Raw genomic sequence first — 22,766 nt, forward strand, 5'->3', positions numbered from 1 at the left:
TATATATTGTCTAGCAAGTGACAGCCTGGGCCTTTATCTCCTCCTGGCTGTTTGCCAGCTGTTTAATTGAAGCCCTGTGTTTGCTATGTGTCAAATCTTATGGTGGTCTATTATATCCAGCTAAAACAATATTTTGAAAATGTTTCAAATGTAAACTAATTCTCTGAGTAAGAATTTACATTTTCCTATGAAATGATCTGTTGAGATTGTAATGTTGGTAATTTTATTTTTTTTCCTATAGAGATGGACATTTAGACTTCGGTTATCATGATGTTTATTAGCAAGATAAATAGAATATAGAATTTTGATGCTAGCAAGTTTTTTGTCTGGGCTGTATTAATTAAAGCTATATATTTTTGATCTAATTCCTTGTTTGAAGAATGCATTGAAACTACAGGCAAAATGTTCCCGTTAGTTCTGTCTTTAGAAGGCAGAAAACTTACATAGACTGAACTAAAAATCTCAAAGCAGTATAGCCACTGGGTGTACTCATTCTCAGCAGAGATTCTGAGTGAAAACTTCACAACTGGGTTTCAAAGGCATCCTGAGTACTTAGCACCTTAAGGATGTGGTGTCATGGCACAGTCATACTTGATTGCCTATATTGTTTGGAAGTTTATGGACTTTCCATTGAAAAATCCCTGAACTGATCGTGCTCACAGCAGCATTTAATTTCTGATCTCTCTCTCTCTCTTATAGTCCCACAAAGCCAACCTTGGCATAGAGGACAAACAGGATGAAGCCAAGAAAATGTATAAGACCAGCCACTCAAAATATGTGATTTAAATTTGCTGATCCTTGGTTTCAGTTTGAGCCAAGCCATTTTCACTGCTCACCTTTGAATAGCTGTTGATCTCTTTTTGCCTCCAAGGGCAAAAAACCTGGAGGAACTTCAACCTGTAGGATAGATCCCTATCTCACATAACTTGGTTTAGCTCTGGCAGCTGTGAATTTACATCAGCTAAGATTCTGGCCCATGTAGTTTTTTGGCAAAATCATTACTTGGTTTGTTGTCTGAGAAAAATATTTAGCCTGTTGTCCGTTCAGTGAGAAAAATATATTAAAGGGAGAAAGCGTTGAAGTCCTCAGAAATACAGTATTAAAAATTTTATTTTTTTAATTAGAATGTATAACAAAAATATTCTGTAGAAAGAATGATATATTTCTTCCGCTATGTGTGTGTGTGTGTGTGTGTGTGTGTGTGTGTACACACACACACATATATGTGTATATATATGTATATATTTCTGTTTTCTAAGACAGAAGAGGAAACATCTCATTCTTAAAAATAAAATAAGCATTCCATTCTACTGATATTAAGATCAGTTCTTCAAAGAGAAGAACCACCTAGCAGTCTTTAAATGTTGTTTTGGGAAAATTAATTAGTATTTTTTCATGTTTTCTGTAATTTTTCTTTAGAGAGGAAGAGTTCTAAAAGCAACTATCCCCCATATCTTTTAAAAACTTAGCTATTATTATCAAGGAATGTAAGTGGTTGCTGGAAAGGGAGCATTTGAGTGCGAAAATGTGTGGATATATAGGACATCTGGAGAATATGTGATTATGGCAGTTCTGCTGTGCTGTCATTTTGTTGCTGTTCATCAAAGTGCATCAAAATACTAGCTAATAAGACTTTATTGTAGAAGGAGCTACATAAATTCCAGTAGTTCTACAATGTGACCAGTCCGTGTAGTGTCAGAAAAGGTTACTTTCCCATGCCTATGTCCCGCGTGACTAAATGCTGTCCTGTTCCAGTAAGCTTTCATGTAAACATTGTATTAGTGTTGTGCGTTACATCTCCCAAATCACTTGTCTTCAGATTTACCAAAGAGCTAACATGAAGTTTTAAAAATATACAGATGGTGTTGTTGATGAAGGGTACATGCACAGAGACTTACTTCTTATACATACTGGCAAGTGATTGGTTAGGTGAACTGAAGACAATTTAGGCTACCCCACTGGTTACATCCAGAAAGATAAGAACGCTGAGAATTCTGTGTGGTCATGTGAGAAGAGACCTGTAGCTTGTTACACATTTTTGTCACAAAATAAGGGCAGCCTTAGAAAATCAAAGTACAGTGGAAACATATTGAACATGCAAGGTTTTTCAGGTAGCTCTTGGAGACAAGGAAATTCAGTTGAAGATAGACTCTTGAGTATAAAGTTATGGTTTATCTGTCATAAACAAATGCTTGGCCAAGCACCAAGGAGAATTTCTTGTCATAGCTGAACAAGTAGTATCTGGCTAATGCAGGCTGGGTGAGGGAGAACTTCAGTAGAAAAGATCCCGAATGCATAGCCCACATGACAGTACAGGGCAGTGAAGCTGTGGTAACAAAGATAATCAAAGAATGATCAAATTAAAAAAGAAATTCTAGGTGACTTTGTACATTGAAGCGAACCAAGGGTTAATGGGATGTTTGTTCAGCAGTTGCTGAAATTTTAATTGAAAGGGCAGGGTTCTTGCCAAAATGCACAACCTAGGACTCTTGAGGTGACAGCTGAACCAAGTTGTGTGATTTGGGGTTTTCTTTGGCTGTCAATTCTTCAGCCCCTTTTTCCACTTGAAAGTCTGGTGACACTTCTTCTCATCTCTTGGCTTTGCACCTGTCCTTTCTCTCCTTTCATGTTGGGGGGGTGGGAGGATGGAGAAAAAAACTAGGACTAAGAACTGAGCCTGCCTGTGAAATATTTGATCTAGTGATTTGCCTTGGGGGGCTTAAGGGGAAAAATATCTGACCTGGGTATCAAAATATATCTAGTGTACTCCTAGTTAAAATGAACCACAGAAAAAGACACTTCCCCTTCTTGTCAAATTGGCTTTGGTTTCTCAGATCCATCACTCTTGAATGCAGCCCTGAAACTCCAATTTTCTCATGAAGAGGAAGCAGAGCCAATTGATTTAAACTTCTGGTTGTGTCTGTTGGCAATTTCCACTAGCAACTAATTACAGCTAGCAGATAGCTGTGTTTGAATAGTGCCATCTCTTAGAGAAGGTAGTGAATTTCAATCTGAGCTACGACTTTTTTCCTTAAATTAGTTCTGTACAAAGCAGCACAGGTTCTCCAAATAATATTTCCATAAAAACACCTTAAAATACACATTTTTCCAGGTACATGTCAGCAGTAGACCCTTTGTGGCAGTTCTCATACTTTGAAAATTTTTGATGGGTTGTACCTTGAAATACTAGTATTTCAAGTGCATGCATACAGTATGTTTAAATTCTGATGTGAATAATCAGGTCTGCCCCACTACACCTAAGGTTTCTTATATTTAACCTGAAATGGCTCAGTTCTTTTCATTAAATTATATTACAGGTTTTTGTTCTAAAATGTTTGTACATACTAATAAAAGTATACTAGTTGCAGTAATAGCTCTACCAACACTTGATTTTTCTTTTAGAAGAACTGATGTTTTATATGCCTGAGGCATGACTTTTTCTATTCTATTCACTAGGTGGCATTGCATATTAGTGTAATAACTTGAATTTTAATGTTAACTTTTTATTATAGAATAATTGAAATTAACAAAATAGTTTTAAAAATTTGAAATCGTGTAGGCATGGATTCTTTTACTTACTAAACAAGATATTGCCTTCCGTGTTTCCCAGAGGAGAGAAACTGTTGCTTACATGTTACTTCTGCATGCAGGAAAACAGTCTGATCTGATTTCAGACTGATTGACTTCTGTTATATCATGTTTCCTCCTTTGGTTTCTATACAGTCTTCATAAAATCATCACTTAGGACTGAACCTCATAGTTTGAATTAGGAAAAAAATGCTGCTAACCCAAGCATTTCAACTTGGTACCTATTCAGGTCACAGATGCCGCACATGTGAAGCATTGCTGCTGTACCTTACCTTTTAAGAAAACTAAGCTCGCATTATCATTTCATGCTTTGATCGCTTTAAGCAACTGATTGTAGTTTCTTCTAATCCTGTGGCTTAATACTAGTGATGGATGTCCCAGGGATGCTAGCACTTTAAAACTATATTTATGTTTCTTAAACATACATTATCTACTTGAAAAGCCCATTCTGTCTGCTTTTTTTTAACCTAGTTCGGTTGTTACAAGGCAACCTTTGATTAAAGAAAATGAGCCTTTTCTGTTCATTTACTTTAAGTTGGGTTGCCCTGTGTATTTGGTTAGCTTCTCTCTCTTATTAATGGTCAGTCATACTTCCTGTCTCATGCACTGCTTTGAAAGATGCTCCCTAGGCGACTCTTCCCTGAACATTGCCAGCAAGGGCATGCCAGCATCTTCAGCACTTAAAGTTGGATCCAGAGAGACGTTAGGCAGGTGTGTGTGCATGGAGAGGAAAATATAAGGGAAATAAAGGGCCTAAGCATGTTGGGTGGTTGTGGTTTCTCCAAAGACTAAAACATAATCAGGAATACAGAGAGCTCCTTAATGTTTTATTTTAATTCTGTACTTCATTTAAATTTCAATCCAAATTTAGGATGCATTTAAATTAGTTATTTACAAGCCACTGAAGTTGCATTCTTTCCTTTCAGTTCATTATCAACTGAAGAATTACCATGACCAAATGATGAGTAATTTGTTTCTGTTTGTTTTCTTGACTTAAGCAGTTGTCCTTATTCATATCAGTTGATTAATTTCTGGCAAGCAAGCTATACTGTTAGGTATAGAAAGATTGCCTTCCTGTAACATTTGTATTAGAAAACTAACATTCCTTAAATTTTTACTCTGAAGCTTTAGTAATTGCATTAATGACTTAGACACATAATTTTGCAGCTTAGTAAGAAATGAAGCAGTTTAAATATCAAGCATGTACTATCATTTATTTTGACAAGCCTATTTCAGCAATGCTCCCATGTATTTAAAGAGATGCAGAATCCGGTACTAATTGTTACAAAAATAACACTTTAGGGAACCTAAAAGCTGCAGTGTATTTCATTATGTTTAATGTAGTCTTACCTCATTGTGGAGGAGGGAGAGGAAACAATTGCATTTTTAAAGACATGTGGAGTGTGAGGATGCCTGTCCTGTCTTGTGTTTTAGAAGATAATAGTAGGCATGTGCAAGAACGTTGAGGTTTGTTGGTGTAGGTTTGAGTCAGACTGAACTGAATAGCTATAGAACGCTAAAATAACTTTAACAGCTGCCTTTAATTTGGCACTGTATTAACAGTAATATTTTAAAGGCCATCATTGGATGAGGCAGTTATGCACCCCTGTTTGCTGGAGTTTCTGTGCATGGTATGTGCTTAGGTCCCCTTGAAATCAGTGAGCTTTAGTGCATGAAAGAATGTTTTCCTGAACTGGGATTGGAATGAGCGGAGTCAGTTAAATACAAGTCTGTGCAGCTTGGGGAGTGGGGGTGAACAAGGTACAATGACTATAAACCTGAAATAGCAATGGTTTTCAGGGATTCATGACAGAAAAGTCTGGCCCTAGTGCTCAAGGACAGAGTCTTTACACAATGAACTCTGGGTAATATTTTCAAAAGTGTCAATGTTTCATCTTCAAAAGTGGCTTGGGAGGAGACTAACTGCTGACATCTTCAATGATTTGACTCTATGGGCATTTATACACATGCTCTGGGAGTGGGGAGGGGGATGCTTTAATTAGAGCAGCTCTGGGCATCACTAATTAAAGCACCCAGAGCATCTCGGGTATCAGCACCCCTGCGCTGAAAAATGGCAACGGAACGTTTTAACTCAAGCTTATCGAGCGAGCTTTAGTTAAAGTGCCCCTGCCACTATTTTTCACTGCAGGGACGGTGATATACAAGACGCTGGAGTGCGATAATTAGCATACTCTAGCAGACTCTATCAATTGCATCTGCTCCGACACGCTGTAATTACAGTGCATTGGACCAGCCTTGCTGCTTATGTGTAGACTCCTTATGTGTGTAATGTTTGGGTCTAGGCAGGACAGGGAGGGAAAGGGAACCCATGCAAGTGTGAACTTGGCCTCCCCAAAACTATTCCTTATTCTGGGTGATAATTTCCTTCCACTTCCTCCAACCCCTTCCTATACTGGACTGTAGTTGCTCACTTATATGGCTCCAGTGAAATGAAAGGAAAATACCTACATCCATCTCGTTTACTTATACATTTCTGGAAACAGTGAAATCCTTTTCCCTACATTACTGTTTGTAGACCCCACCTGATGACAATACTTAGCATTATAATATAAATTGGGTGCCAGTTTTTCCTCTTAATTTTAAAATTTCCAATGGGCTGAATGCTCCTCTCTAATCCTGTTTATTTGGGGGCATTCAGCACATAATACTAAATTTGCTTGATTTTCTTTTTATTTGCAGGTCACCTTTTAATGGAGCTGTAAAAGTAAGTGTAAACTGCACCTTCCTTTGTCATCAGTAAGTGCTGAAGGGCTTAATGCTCAGAATGATAGTAACTCTGAGGTCAAACACTGAAACATGGAGAACTATGGGCCACATCACTAGCACCCTGTAAGTAAGTAGTCAGCAGCAAGGGAGGTTGAAGGGTAGACGTGTGGCACTCATATTTTTCACTATATTCTTGTATAGCCTTCCTCAAGGTTCTCAGTGCAGCTTTTACATTTTTTTTTTTTTTTTATATTGTGGAGTCCCCTAGGAAGCATCAGTGAAGGAACAACCCATACATAACAGAAAACAGTCCCCAGTCCAAAATACTTACAAACCGTAGTTATTAGTTGTATTGGAGGGGGTGAGTGGGGTGAAAGGAGCAGGGAGAGCTTGGGTTGCCATTCTGGCTGTAGTATCAGTTTTCCATGATAACTTCATGTATCAGTTTGCCATGATAGCATCTTCTCAAGGATCTTGAAGCTTTGTAGGCATGAAGGCCTGCAAATTTTGTCTGCCTGATGCATGTCTTTCATCTGGTCTGAAGGTGTTTTGAACACCCCCATAGTGGGCAGTTATGTGCCCACAAAATTCATTTAAACAGTGGGCAGTGTAAAACATTTGGATATCATGGAGGAGCACAGGCTCTGAGCCAAAGCCTGGCTGGGTGAGAAATTCAGATGAGCTATGTGAAGAGTGAGAGAAGAGTCTCTCTGAGCTAACTTGATATAGTGCATATTGGTTCTCTTTGTCTTACCCGTTTTGCTGGCAGTGTTATGCTGTTTTTTGGGGGGCCTGGATGTACAGTGCTCCCAGGAACCGGCTGAAGATGACCATTATCCCGTTTTAGACACCAGAAGAAATGAACCATTCCAGGAACCAAGCAGAAAAGGGTACAGTCTCACTCCCACTGTTATTCTTGGTGGGAATTGCCCATGCAGCTCTCAACAGTTTTCTCTTCTCTTCTCTTCTCTTCTCTTCTCTTCTCTTCTCTTCTCTTCTCTTCTCTTCTCTTCTCTTCTCACAGCTGGGTGATACCTTGGTGCTGTTTCTCCATAGGTCATATGGTTCAATGAAGGATAGAACAGTTTTGGGTTGGAAGGTGTCAAATTGTGGGAGTCAGTTTTTAGCAGAGAATTAAAACTTTATGACAAAAGTCCTATTCCTCTACATAGAATTTAAGTCAGTCATGTGTTAATTTGATTCCAGTCATGTGAATTCCTCTGTTTTGCTCAACAATAGCAATAAAGTAAATGCTTTTCTGAAATTCTTGTCTAACCAGTGTCATTTAATGGTTGTTTTTTGGGGAAAAAAATAGCTTATGTACAGGTTTATTTGCTCTGTTCTAGTAGTAAAATGAGAGAAGTCACATATTTACCACAGAGGGACCCTGAACCTGTTCACTTCTGCCTTGGATGAGGCTGCCACAAACTTCACAGTGCTACAAGCAGATCCTTCTCGCTCCTTTTACATGCAGTATGGCAGGCACTAAAGAATTTAGGCCAGCTTCACAGGTAAATGGAACCCAACTGGCACAATGGCATATGTGGTACTGTAGTACATTATGACATATTTTTTGATCTGCCTCTTTCAACTTTGAGTTGCTTTCTGGTTGAAATTGGAATACAGCTATCTTCAGTGAAGATGAAAACCGTGCTAAGGCAGGACTCGGAGTTAGTGACTTCTGGCTGAGTTCCCTTTACTGTACTGTTCAGAGAATCCAGGAGGAACAGCCAACTTTCAGGCAAGCTGTTAATCCTGATTAAACATGCTAGAGGAACTATCAAAGGGCAGAACTTTACAGAAGAATGAATAAAATTAAAAAATACAAACTGACCTGAAGGCCACCTCACTCAGTTACAGCAGTGTCGTTGGAGTCTAGGAAAAGAGTTGGGTTCATATGCCCAAGAATACATGTAACCGAGCATGACAGCTGTCAAGTCTGCAAATGGCTTTTTAACCATTCTGTTTTACCCCCCTTTTCTGGAAAAGAAGAAAAATGAAATTGTCTGGGACTGTACAGGGAGAGCTGGCAAAATAATACTTCACAGGGAAGAAGTTATTCTTTTCTGGCTTTCTGACCTTGCAATTATATAATAGCATAGTTTCAGCTCAGAAAGCACTGCAAAAGTGAAATAGTACCAAAAAATATCTGTAAACTAAAATATAAATTACAACACTGGAGTTTGTCTGAGCTGTCACAAACATAATTGTAAATGTCTGTGGGCAGGGAAGGGGAAAAGGTGTTTGGAGATGTGTGGCAGTTTGTATAAGGGATTTTTTTTATGTCCCACTAGAGGGGCAGTCTAGGGCATCTCTTTTTAGACTCTGAATAGATCAGCCATTAGCAGGATTTTGAAGCAGCAGGGCAGCTGGTAGCCTCTCCTTAGGGACTGGAAGGCATCATGCCACCAGGCCAGCTTATATTACAAGCACTAAACACATTCGGTTCCTTTCTTCCGTCTCCTTGGCATCCAGTGTTTAGGGCAGAGACCATGGAGACTGAAATTAGCCAAATTTGTAAGGGGTAGGTTATACCGTTAATTATTTAATTAACACAGTATGAGAAACACATGATCTGGAGATCTTCTGCTCCAGTTGCTAATTCCTACTGTGCAGACCCACAGAAGAGGGCTGCCCCTTGTTCTTTACCTTTTCCCAATGAGGGCATTCACAAATGCTTCATTTAAATGGCAGGCTTAAAAAGAACACACTTTATCATGGGAACCCACTGTTCTGTCAGATATCAAAAGATATGCCTGCATACAGCAGTGACTAATGTGGGCATACCCAAGACTAGTACCTAGCTTGGATACTAGTAATCAGTCCAGCTATGGCATCATGGAGCTCAGCTCAGGCTGACAACCGTATAAGCAACGGGATAAATTAACCAGCAATAAGCAGTTGCAGATAGATTGCTATCAGTGCACAAGCTAGGCAGTTTCGAGCTAGCCTGGGTGCATTTATAGCATATTGCAGTCATTTCTGTGTCTGCAGTATAGATATGTTCTCAGGCAAGAATGGATTGCCTTCCCCAGCACTGCAGTCTACGCGCTAGAGCACTGATTTCAACCTTTTTCGTTCCAGGACCCATTTCAAGATCTATGGTTTGTCCCGGCCTTGCCAGTGCCCAACCCAAAATCCCTTGCCAGTGCCCCTCACCCCCAAGCCACAGCCTGCTACCCCCCTCCCCCCCCCGGCCATGTTAGTGCCCATCACTCCCTATCCACAGTCCCCTGCCCTCTCAGTCCTACCGGAGGGGGCCCCCAGCTGCTCCCGTCCTGCTTGGGCCGCATGACAACGAGTGCAGGCCCCTGCATGTATAGGCACCGACACTATGCCACCCGCCCAGGCATGCAGCTCCCCACTGCAAAGAACGGCCCCCACCTCCTTCCCTTGCTGAAGGGCCAGGCACCTTCTCACTGCGCCCCCTGCCCTGCTGCAGGCCCACATCTGGGCACCGTCTCCAGCACCTGCAGGCACACACACACACGTTCCTCCCAGCCCTCTGGATAGTCCCTTGAACTTCCATCTCCCACTCCCCATGCACTTATCTGTGTTCAGCGGCTGGGGCTGCTCCCACAACCTGACCTCACTGTATGCTGGCCATGTGCATCTACGCACACAGGTGCATGTGTGCCTGCTGCTTCTAATTGTCCGAAGCAGTGCTTGCAGGCTGGAATGCTACCAGCCTGCAAGGGGAAACCTGCACTTTTGCAGGTTTTTCTGGGACTTTTTCGCAGCCCTTTAAAATATTCTTGTGACCCACTTTTGGGTTGTGACCCACCGGTTGAGAAACACTGTGCTAGAGCACTCTGTAGGGTGCATGGTAAACTATGTTAATTTTGCTCCCCAGTTTTCTGGTTCCCTGAGTTTTGAGACAGGTTCTTGCCCTCTCTTCTTTACAATATTTTGCAATCTTTTCCCTTTCCCTTCTGTTTGGTCACTGTCTATTAAGAAAAGTTTATTGAGGAGAAGACATTGAGGCTTTCTTAGTAGTAGATTTCCCAGCTCCTTCGGTAGCTGAAGAGGGTCAAGTTGGTAATGTCAGAGAGCACCCACCCCTTACTTAAGTGTCACTTGCTGACAAAGAGGCCTTCCTTACCACCTACCTCCCATCCTAGCTTTTTTATCATCTCCTGGCAACTTCCATTCCAATACCTGACAATTTGCCTTTTTATTTACAGCAAAAGCTACATTATCTTTCTGTCCTGCTGGCTTCTGCACCGTGGCAGCCAGAAAGCCTCAGTTCAGTTAGTGGTGGTGGGGGAGATAAATCTGTTAGGGTAGATTTTATTGTCAACAGTGCTCCAGGAAGGGTCTCGGGACCAGTGCTTGCCTGTTTCCTCCCTCATTTTCTTTACAACTTGCTTTCCATTTCATCCAAGAGCTTCCAGGTCTTTTCTAACCTGTGGCTTTTAGTTAGAGGCTCCTGATCACTCGGTTTCTTGGCTCCCCAGAGCTGGAGCATTCTTGGCCGTCTCCCAGAGTGGGTATGGAAAGCAACTTCAGTTCCCACCCCCATCCTTTCACTGGCAGGCAGTGTACATTCCTGTCTACATCTCTCTCCTCCAGTAAGAGGCCTGAATGCCTGGAGAGAAGCCCTGACCACGGACTGCTGTGTAGCTGGCATAGAAAGAAGAAGCAGCCACTGATCTAGTAGCTGTTGAGCAAGGAGCCCAGTCCAAAGTGCGTATGAACAGGGGTGAAGAACAGAAGGCTGTTGCATAGTTTAAGCTTATTTATATTTATTCTCTCTCTAAACATTCAAGAGGATATTAAGTTTTCAAATCAAATAGAATTTATGGTCAAATGGTAGTAAATGTACTTCCAGATAAGAAACTCATAGAACTTTAGGGCCCTCATACACATCGGACATCTGCTCCAATGTGTGCTCGATTAATCGAGTCTGCTGGAGCATGCACATGTATAGACTTCCTTAGGGACTTGTAACAGCTGAGTTGATACAAGATGAACCACTGTGTGACTATTATACCAACACAGTTTGCTAACAAGGCAAATGGCAGTCTGACTTCAGATTAATAGGCAAGTGTGTGCAGAAAGTTTAAAGAAATGGTTCCAACTGGAATTGTGGTCCCAATGGCTATAGAAAGAAACATAGCACTGAGGTTAGATAAATATATGAATCTGAAAAGGAGGATCTCATTGAGTATGGACAGTATATATTGGCAGCTGAGAGAATTGGTTTAAATTTTTATTAGGTGCTCTCATTAAGGAAATGGGGAAGTAGGATTTATATTCTTCCCATCCCATAAGACTTGTATGGAATGTTTCAATATTTGAATGCTTAAGCATCTCAGACTAATGAAAAGATTATTGCAGGGCCCTTGAACTGTTTTATAGCTTGTGATGGCTGAAAAGATGTGTTTATTTCTGGAAAGAATATTTAACTGGTACAGAAATGTGCGTGTGATCTCTGCAAAAGTAATATGCCAGCAATTGTGTGACATGCATATGTAACATAGTAGCTGCATCTGTAGATGTAATCTGTTTACTAAAAGATCCAAATGTTAAGACTGCAGTTTTTGCCTTTGCTTGAAAGAGCAGCAAATTAACCTGATGGTATTTTATATCATTTCAGTCTAAAACAGTTCAGAACTACAATTCACTTTAAAACTAATATCAAATTTAAAGTTAGACTATGTGACCAAGTTTTATTTCAACTGCTGTAGATTGGTTTATTTTCAGTTTCATTGCTTGCTTTGCAGTACTAGTTAGTTTACTACCCATAAGTCAAGAGTATTCATGTTTGTTGCAGAGAATGTTGTAATTTATAAATATTGAATTGTATAAAATAGCAAGTTTCGGCAAAAAGTTAATGAAATAAAACAACCATTGTTACACTGGTTTAAATCTATGGGAACTCTTTTAAGTTTAATGGTATTACTCAAGATTCAGACCAGTATAGCAGATAATGGGACTAAGAACAATTAAGTCTTATTAGTATTGTTCAGCACACCGTCTGCTAGAAAGATGTTTCTGTTACCTACTAACTCAAGGACTAAGTGTACTGAATGGGGCGAAAGATTCCTATCCTAACATATTCCCTGAAATTTAATGGAGTAAAGCAATTGTCAATATTTACTTTTTTCATATATCTTGTATCCTATATCCCCCACTACATTTTGTTTCTTCCACTTTTCCTTCACACAAATCCTGTCTACACATACATCTCTCCAAGGTGCCCCTCTCCCCCATTTTAAGACACTTGCTCTCTCCTTTCCACCAAAATAGAATTAGACAGCTAATAGAGTGCAGAACGTACTGGCCAAAGAAAAGGTGAAGAGATGTCTTCTCCACACCAAGAGCAAAAAGTAGGTGAGAAACTAGCTATTTCTGCAGGATTTCTATCAAGCTAGCTCTTTTTTTTCTATCACCCGTAACCTACATGTGGAGATTCTCTCAGTTAAGGCAAAAGTCAGAACTGTCATTGGAAGTTTAGGATGTTGGAAACTGGAGTCTATATAGTTAAATTACTGAAATTACTCTATTTCTAAAGTAGAAGTTTTGATATTGGTTTCCTTACAAACACAGAGGAAAGAAAAGTTTCTCTTAGACTGGGGATCTTCTGGTGTTAATAAGACAGTTAGCCCCAGAAACAGGTGGTCATTTTGTTTCATGTTTTTTTTGTCCAGACCACTAGACCAGGATATGCATTGAGACTGAAAATAAGGATCTTTGCTGATATGAACTCCATAGTTCTGCAGTCAGTATTTGTCTGCTGTAGTTACCAAGTACAACATTACTAGAAGTTGCTCATGCTTTTGTCTCGGACGGCTGGAGCCGACTCAAGGTGATTTAGAAATTACTTGGTCGCTGGGCGGGCTGGTGAATGGAGAGGCAGACAAAGCTTACTGGTTGCAAAAACTTTACTTACGCCGCTTGTAGCCACGACGCAGGTGGTCCGGTCGCTTGAACAACTATGTGAGTTGCTCCAGCTGGCAAGGCTCAAGCCAGCGAATCCGTATTAAGCCAGCAGGGAAAGGGTACGTCGAGGATTGCGCTCGGCGACGGGGAGAAGAATCGATAGGTGATCAGTCTATCGATCAGCTAAGCCGCAAGTCAGATATCTTTAGCACTCTGCAGTGTGCTCAAAGTTCTCCGACTTGGGCGGAAGTCGCACGAAATTTTAAACGGCCAGCAAGCCAATTACTAGCCGCCACGTAGGACTAATTTAGAACTGGCCAATAGTGGGACACAAATTTACATACGAAACGACGGGAACTCTATTGCACCGGGGTTCTCTGTTGCAACAGAAAACCTTTGCTGTGCAAGAGACTCTCACGTGGCTGGAAAACTCCATCGTGCTGAGGCACCAAAATCATTGGGTTATGACAGCTTTCACTTAAATTGGTTAGATAAAGGTTCAAGAATACATGGGGCAGATTTGCCAGCATAGAACAAGTCCCTATTTCACATCCTGATTTTAAGATCCTCCTTAAATGCCTAGCTTCATCTTTGTTGACAAAGTGCATCAGTGGATCTGACTTCTGCCTCCTTTCCCATACTTAAAGGAGGGTTTTTTCCCCATTAATAAGGGAAGTATGATTAAAAACCCTAAAGCCTGGGTTTCTGTTACATTCCTGTGTCTGAATAAAAGTCTGAGGGCAGAACTTGGTTCTGAACATGGTAATTCTGTGTGGGTACCGACCAAGGCTGGTTTTGATGGGCACCTTCAATGTTTCTCCACTTTTGTTTGTGCAACATCTACTTCACAGGAATTCTTTTGCTACTATCTATTGCAGGTGTTTAATACTCATCTAGCCTGTTATTATCTATTGCAGTGGTTCCCAACCTAATTTTTTCTGTGGACCGGCACAGGAGCAGACTGGGGCACATGGAGCCAGCTGCCTCCCTCCCAGGGCTGCCCCATCGCCCAGCACATGACTGCCGCTAACACAGAAGCTGCTCATCCAGATGGACAGATCGGGGTCCACATGGGGGGCTTGTGCCATGACCCGGCAGCCAACCCACCATGGCCCCAGTGTTTGGGAACCTCTGATCTAATGCAGAGGTATAAAATTTACCTGGCCCTGTGGGTCAGATGAGGATTGTTGGGCCAGTCTGCAGGCTGGATCAGGACCATGCACTAGACCAAGCACTCACAGCTAATTCAGGGCGCTGCATGCAGTGCACATCCTGTGCCGGCCCCCTGTACTGCGTGCAACACATGTAGCCAGTTCAGCTTTGTGCACCTCGTGCAGCATGCGCTGGCCCTGCTCCAGGGCTTGTACTGCATGCAGCGTGCAGGCTGAATCTGGCATTGCAGGCACTGTATGTAGCACAGGGTCTGGAGTGAAGGCTATATGTGCTGCTCAGCTGGGCTGGCCCTGTGCACTGGCTCTGATGCTGGTCTGTATGAGGCCCCAGGCTGTCTGTGCACATTGGAGCCAACACTAGGGTTACCGTATGTCCGGGTTTTCCCAGACATGTTCTCTTTTAGTGTTTTCTGATCTCTGTTCTGGCGTTTTATGGAAATCTGAACAAATGTCCAGGATTTTGCTCTGCTCTAATGGTGACAGTGGGGGCAGGGAGACTGGAGGCAGGGGACACCACATGCATGTGCACACACATTCACATGGCTGGGATGCAGCCAGGCAAGCTGGTGGGAACAGCCTCAGCAGCTGGATGCAGGTAAGTCTTTGCAGGGTGAGGGTTGGAGGACTAGGGCTTGGGGACTGTCCAGGGTGTGTGTGTGTGTGTGTGTGTGTGTGTGGGGCAGGGGGGTGTGGAGAGGATGGGTGTGTGAAAGAGGGTGGGTGCCTAGCAGCACTGGGGGAAGCTGTCTGGGTGCTGGGGCTGCAGCAAAGTGGGGGAGAAGTACCTGCCCCTCTAGCAGGGAAAGGGGACAGGGAGCACCCTTTGAGAGCACCAGGAAGCTCCATGGCTGGGCCAGGACCAGCAGATCCAGTGCCCATGCTGTTGCGTGGTGTGGCCCAGGAGATGCTGCTCAGGGTGGGGTGTGGCCAGGCCTCCTGGCATGGTGCTGGAGCCTCAGCCCACGGTGGGTAGGATGCCATGGACATCCCCTCCTCTTCCCTCCAGCTGGGAGGGGACTCACTCTGCTACCACCCGCACAAGTTGAAGTCACCATGCTCTGACCCAGTCAGGAAGGGGGAAGCTGGGGGCCCCCTCTGGCAGAGCTGCGCGGGGAGCAGGAGGCTGTGGGTCGGGAGTGAGGGGCACTGGCAGGGCCAGGGGGGCTGTGGTTTGGGAGTAAGTGGCACCAGGGGGGCTGCAGGTTGGGAGTGTGGGGCCAAGAGGCTGCAGAGAGTGAGTGGCACCAGCATGGCCGGGGTGGGGAGGGAGGTGGGGGGCTGTGTATTGGGAATGAGAGGCACCAGCAGGGCCAGGGGTCTGCGGGTCAGGAGTGAAGGGCAGCAGCAGGGACAGGGGGCTGCAGGTTGGGAGTGAGGGGCACTGGCGGGGCAAGGGGATTGTGGAACTGGAAATACGGTAACCCTAGCCAATGCACAGGCCTGGTCCATATGTTGTGGCACCCCTGACTTAATATTAGATCTCCAGTTCTATTGAACTCTAATGGTTCTTGAATAATCTCCATTTTAACTATTCCAAGATTCCAAAATGATGATTTCCTGTAGCATGGGCAACTGGTGCCTCGAGTTGGGGGCATGTGTGACCGGGGGGGGGGAGTTCGGTGCTTGTAGTGGGGTGCACTGGCGCTCCTGCCTGCCCCCCTACCTATCGCCTAAACAAGGAGTGTGGCCTGACAGGGAGTACACCAGCGCTCTCAGTCGCCACTGTTCTGTAGCTTGGGGATGGGTGGGGGGTGGTAGTGTGACTTATTTAAGGTGCTTTTGCTTTCCTTCTTGCAGTCATTTCTGGCTAGTAATAGCAAAGGATATTCAGCCTCAGAGTTATAGAGAAGTAGTTTTAGGAGTGTGCATGCAAACTTCTTTTAGGCTGGAACATAGATTTTGAAACTGAATTCTGGTGAATAGGAAAAAAAGCATTTTCTCAAAAGGGATAAATCCCGAGTGACCATGTTTACCCTATGAATGTGGCCATATTATTTTCTTTATTGGGTTTGAACTAGAGGATAAATGAGATTTATTTCTTTACAGATCAGTCATCAGCTTTACTTCTGTAGCTCTGCAACCTTGTTTACTAGAACAGCTGTCTTCAGTTTGATAATTATTGATCTAAGATATCTAAACTATGCACCCAATGCTGTTACTAGTCATATCAAACTAGGTACAGTAGCTTTATATAGGTAAAAGAAGAGATATTGGAGAATTTCTTACTTTTGACAGCTGTGTAAGAAATAATGACCAAGGGAATAAAACCAAGAAAGTACTTTACATGTTTGGCTGTGAATTCACTGTGAAGAAGTTAGACTTTAAATGCCTTGTGACTACTCAATTTTAGTGCAAAAACTAAGCAGGTTTTACTGCAAAATAGTAGGCAGGTCTGTTTAGGAAAAAAATATTGGACTTGTTGGGTAGCTTTACACATGATTGAGTATAAATAACTAAAGTAAGTTCTATGTAATTACATATATGTGGATTTAGGGTTAGCATGAAATACCAGTTTTTTCAGTGTCTTTTAAAATTATATTTCTATTTAAATAATCTTTCCTCTGCTGATAACTCTGATATATAATCATGCTGTAGGCAGACATTTAGCAACTAGATTAACCATTTTTGATTTGTCCTACAGCTCTACTACAGCTCTTTTGTATTAATGTAATAAAAGCTTCAATTATAAATACATAGTCAGGCTTTCTAAATGGTCACATGTAATCGTATGAGTATTTTGAACCAAAATTGACCTAAAATATCAATAAGAAAACTATGTCTTGTCTGTAACATATGCTAAAGATTCATGGTTGGAAGGGACCTGAGCAGATCATCAAGTCCGACCCCCTGCCATGGCAGGAAAGAGTACTGGGGTCAAACGACCCCGGTAAGGTGTTTGTCTAGCCTCCACTTAAAGACCCCCAGGGTAGTAGCCAGCACCACTTCTATCAGAAGTTGGTTCCAGATCCTAGCTGCCCTGACAGTGAAGTAGCGCCTCCTGATGTTTAGTCTGAATGTACCCTCTGCCAGCTTGTGACCGTTATTTCTAGTCACTCCTGGCAGTGCTTGGGGGAACAGGGAGTCCCCCAATGCCTGCTGGTCCCCCTCTAACTAGTTTGTAAATGGCCACTATATTCCCCCCTCAGCCTTCTCTTGTGGAGGCTGAACAGGTTCAGGTCCCTTAGCCTCTCCTCATAGGGCCTGCCCCGCTGGCCCCTGATCATGCGAGTGGCCCTCCTCTGCACCCTCTCCATGTTGTCCACATCCCTCCTGAAGTGCGGCGCCCAGAAAAGGACGCAGTACTCCAACTGTGGCCTGACCAGTGCCGCATAGAGGGGGAGGATCACCTCCTTGGCCTTGCTTGAGATGCATCTGAGGATGCATGACAAGGTACGGTTGGCCTTCCTGACCGTGTCCCCACACTATCGGCCCATGTTCGTTTTGGCATCAACGACGACTCCCAGATCCTTTTCTGCCTCTGCACTGACAAGAAGGGAGTTCCCCAGCCTGTAGGTATGCTGCTGGTTCTTCCTCCCCAGGTGCAGTACCTTGCACTTGTCAGTGTTGAAACCCATCCTGTTCTCATCCGCCCATCCCTGTAACCTGTCTAGGTCCGATTGCAGCCTATTCCTCCCTTCTAGCGTGCCCACTTCTCCCCGCATCTTAGTGTCGTCTGCGAATTTGAACAGGGTGCTTTATACCCCCTCGTCCAAGTCGCTGATGAAGATGATGAACAGTGCGGGCCCAAGGACCGACCCCACTGCCCACATCCCTCCAGGTCAAATAAGACCCATCTACCACCACTCTCTGGGTGCGGCCCTCCAGCCAGTTAGTGACCCATTTGACTGTGTAGGTGTCGACGCCACAGTCCCCTAGTTATTTAATGAGAATGGGGTGAGAGACAGTGTTGAAGGCCTTCCTAAAGTCCAGAAAGACTACATCCACTGCTACCCCTGTGTCTAAGGATTTTCATAGACTTACAGGATGAGTATTTCTTTTACCTTATTTAACATGTGTTTTATAGCAAACATAAGAGAACATTAAGGAGATGACTATATTAAGACTTCCTGTACAACCTCAAATCTGTCACATGCTCATACCTTATAATATCCTTAAATTACATCCTCTACCTCAAACAGATTGTATTTTTATTCCCAAATTTGCATAGATATGAAATACCACTTCTTACATTTCCCTTCTTGTATGCTCAGTCTATTTTCACTTTTTAATAGTCCGCTACTGCTTTTAGTTGGAGTTTTCTTTTCCTATAAAAGTTTTCTTCTCTAAAGTATTTATTTAAAATATATGGCTAACTGCTGCATAAAGTGTATCAGTAATTTATTTCCATGACAGACCAGTTTTCCTAATACTCATTTCAGTGGATGAGTCAGTTAACCACATAACTAATTTAACTGGAAACGTTGATCATCTCTGAGCTATAGATTTTCACCATCGCAGCGTAAAACATAGATATTGCTAAGGTGCTGGTTTTAATATTGTGAAAATACAGTACATGTATTTGAAATCAGTAGGCAATCATGTAAGCAAAGGATTTTAACACAGAAACCATTAGAATGAAGAAGGTTTGTACAACCTTAACATAGACATGTTCTGGTTTATGAATAGTTAATCACAATACCTTAATGTTCTCTTTACAGGATTTTTTCCTCTATGTCCTGGAACTGAAGTCTTCCTATACTATACTAAAAGGAAATAGTTTAAGAGGCAATAAATTTTGACATTAAAAATGAAGACACTGTAACAAATCAAACTATTTCAGGTTTCTGTATCAGATTTACATTAACATAGCTTTTTGAGGTTAACAGCATTAAAACAGTTACAGACAGATTTGATCCTCTCTAGATTCCGTTTATCGTAGAAAACATGATGGATTATTACTATATTATATTGTATGTAAAAGGTCTGTCCTTTCCCAGTGGAAATGCATGACAAGCATTTTCTCACATTTGAATTTTTTTTAATTGAGCTATTTAGTTATGGCATTCTTTCTTAGAGCAAGGGCTCATTATAGCAAACCTTGCCAGTTTGAATATCAATCAACGGATTAAATTGCCAAAGAGAGATGACTGGTTCTAGGATGGAATCCATGGCAGTGATAGATCAATTGCACTGGTCTGTCCAATTACGGTTATTAATCAGTATAAAAGGATGACATGATAACTAGGTCACTTATATCTAATAGGCTAGAATTTCTTTTTCAAAGGTAGGTGAGAACACCAGTAAAAGGGAGTGTTAGAAGAAGAGTGGCAAGTTGGAGGCATTTCAGGAGAGCATAATTGAATGCATCTTAAACTGGGTTAAATAAAAGACTTCAACTGGTGTGAGGAGTGGGTGAGAGGTGGGGAAAATGTCTGGAAAGTTGTGAGAGAGCTCTGGTATTTGGGAGACAGGACAGGCTTGACATTTTAACAGAAAGCATCCAGTTGTTTTAAGTTTCCAGACAGGATTGAAAGGGCTGTGAATGGAGTGAAAGAATGTGGGAGGAGAGCTCCAGAAATTGGGCTAGATTGCAAAGGGCAGGAGGAAGAGAGCTGTGAAAACTGCATAGTGCTCATGCCATTAAAGTAGTATTTTGGTGCTGAAGAGTCAGTGGTCTGAGTCAGTCAAACTCAGTAAGCAGGGAAAACAGGCAAAGGTAGAGTGGGTGGTCAGTATTTGTAAATCAGGTTCTGTTTATACGGATCCTGCTACACTGCAGAGTGCTTCTTAACATTCAGAGGGCAGTGTTGTGTTTGTTTCATTTGCACTTGGTTCAGTGAACACAAGTTTTTGTTTTAGATGTGGACCTTATTGTGCTGATTTGTGTTTCTCTCATCTGTGATTAGGCTCTCCTTTGCGGTCTGCTTAGAGCGATGCCTTTGGGCCATTCAGAACCTGAAATCCAGCACGTGACCATTAAACTGGGCTTTTTGTTGGGAGCGCCATAGCAGTGGTGCTCTGTGAGCTGCTTCTGGCCTTCCAAATGGATTCAGGTAGCATGGATGACCTTTAAAGTCCTGAGAATTTAAGCCTGGTCAACCTGAGAGACTACCTCTCTTCTTGTTCTGTTGGACTGCAACTCCAGTCAATGGAAGTTATTCAGATTGCCTGGATGTACAGCAATGTCTTATGTTAGAAGAATTAAAGTGTGTTCGTTTCTGTAGCCAAGGGAGTCATGTGGCTCACATCCCATCCGTTGCCATCATCTCTCCAGGCCAAATGATCAGGTACTCCTTACAGCTAGATCAGCTGTGGGTCAGCTTTGGCATGAATCCAGAATAAGGCTCTTATACAGGCCTCTGGATCCATAGCAAGACACCTTCAATTGGTTGTCCTCACCCAGCACTATACACATTTCTTTTTAAAAAGCACTAGGAAGTGTCTAGTTGTTCCAAGAAAGAATGGGTATCTGTAGACATGCTTGTTTGCATTCTAATTAGAACACAGCAGAGTAGACTTGATTAATCAAGTCTGCTTCACATTCTAATTAGAAAGCTCCGGTGTTGCCTCACCTTCATGTGTATCAAGGCCCCGTGCATTTCAAAATAGCCATGGGGGCACTTTTTATCTAAACCTTGTCGAATGAGCTTTAGATAAAGCATCCCACAGCCATTTTGAAATGTGCAGGGGCTTAATACATGTAACAGCGAGCTGTTTCAATTAGAGCAGCTGTCCAGAAACTGCTCTAATTAAAATGCCCCCCTCCCTCCCATTTCCCTCCCGATCACGTGTATGTGCAGCCAATGAGAACAGAGTGCTCGTGGACAAACAATACAATTATCAATATTGTCTGAGTTTAATATTTTAGTATAATTGGAGGAACCACTGCTGTTGCCTTGGAACAACTTTTTTGGCTCTTATGATATTCCCATGTGGGCTACAAGTTCATCTCATTTTTGTACTGCTGGAATGGCACTTTCTTTCACACATTGTTATACTGTGTTTGTTGTCTGACATTGTTCTACATGCTGCCATAGTAGAAATGACCTCCTGTCCTTTTATTCTGAAGAACCAGGAACACATATAGTAGATGTACACCGTCTTCTCATCCACATTGTCTTTTAATTTATCAAATTATACCATTATTATTTATGCAATTTATATTTTGAAAGTCTAAGTCACTTAGCAGCCAAAGTCCCATTTTCAAAGGCCCCGAATCACATAGGTTCTTAAGTCCTTCTGAAAATTGGTGAAACCCAGATACTATTTTAAAAAATCACCCTGTATCTAAAGCCTTCTGAAATTAGTTCATTTTGGTGGATTTTGGATCTGGCCCATAACGTGAAAACAGTCATACAAATGTTCATACTTAATAGAGTGAAATGACATGAATGTATTGTCAAAGTAATTCAGCTAATGACTAGTATTCGTTTTTGAACAGCTAGTGTTAGTATTGAAGATAGTTGGTGGCTGAAATACAGGTCATTAACAAATACTTTATATGGATGATATTTTACTGACCATTAATATATTCTGTATTGATCCTGCATATATTAGCACTTGTAGATTAGTTCATTGACTTTTTTAGGTTACAGGATTAAAGAATAAGAAGTTAGAAATGCTATTTAATGTAGATTAGAAAAAATCACAAGTTAACAAAAGGCACACCAGATTTCAGAGCGCCATGCTGGCATTTTTGTGTTGTCTCTCAACACTTGAAATTACTGGAGAAAATATTTAATGGAACACAAATGACATTTTAAAATGAAGGTCCCCTTTACCTGGCAAGGTTTAAATTAAAGCAATTAAGCTAATGGTCATTCCAGAAGCAAATAAGTAATACCCTTAGCAATATTGGGTCACTTTTTCCAGAGGTGAAAGTGAGTGTCATTAGGTAGTTTCAGAAATTGTCCATTTAATTAGTGACTTGCAATATATGGAAAATGTATAGCTGTACCTTCTTTCACACAACTATATGTATCTCTAGAAAATGATTCTGAAATCTTTCATTGTCTTTAACGAGAGATGAAATGCTTATTACACTTTTTATTTTCAAATGTTACAAAGTATGTCCAGTAGAAGTAATTAATCTATGAGGAAGATGCGAGAGGCATCACGTCACCTATTCCACGACTTATGCATTTTCAAATGTGTCGGTATTCATGGAATGGTCAAGTTTGCTGAGAATTTCCAGTTTTCACTGCTGGGTCTAGGAGAAAATAGTTTCCCATTCACATAGATAAAGAGGACTAAAACGTCTGAATCATGGAATATTTGAAAAACAAGCTAAAAAGCAGAGTGGCATTTTTAGTGTGATTTGGACTGGATCTGTTTTGCATTTATTTCTGCTTTATGGCCATGTTTGTACTAAGTTGTTACATTCAGACTTTTCAAGCTGAGGAGTAGTAGGAGTTTGTTTTAAGAGAATCAAAGAGGCTGTCGCTGCTTCAGCAG

General features: G+C 41.9%; 1 protein-coding gene across 5 annotated transcripts in view; it reads left to right on the forward strand.

Moving 5' to 3' along the window:
* Window positions 1-22,766, forward strand: part of UBE2E3 (ubiquitin conjugating enzyme E2 E3) — an 88,614-nt gene that overhangs the window by 27,257 nt on the left and 38,591 nt on the right. Inside the window, exons 1-2 of one of the 5 annotated variants that reach the window (XM_025210571.1) lie at window positions 7,695-7,826; window positions 14,118-14,347. The exons of the other annotated variants lie outside the window; for them this stretch is intronic. Of the exons in view, the coding sequence (XP_025066356.1) occupies window positions 14,217-14,347 (131 nt within the window). The 5' untranslated portion in view covers window positions 7,695-7,826; window positions 14,118-14,216. Of the gene's footprint in view, window positions 1-7,694; window positions 7,827-14,117; window positions 14,348-22,766 lie in introns of those variants that run through there. 5 annotated transcript variants of the gene reach the window in all.

The sequence above is a fragment of the Alligator sinensis genome, unplaced genomic scaffold (assembly GCF_000455745.1).
Source record: "Alligator sinensis unplaced genomic scaffold, ASM45574v1 scaffold1130_1, whole genome shotgun sequence".
In the NCBI taxonomy this organism is placed as follows: Eukaryota; Metazoa; Chordata; order Crocodylia; family Alligatoridae; genus Alligator; species Alligator sinensis.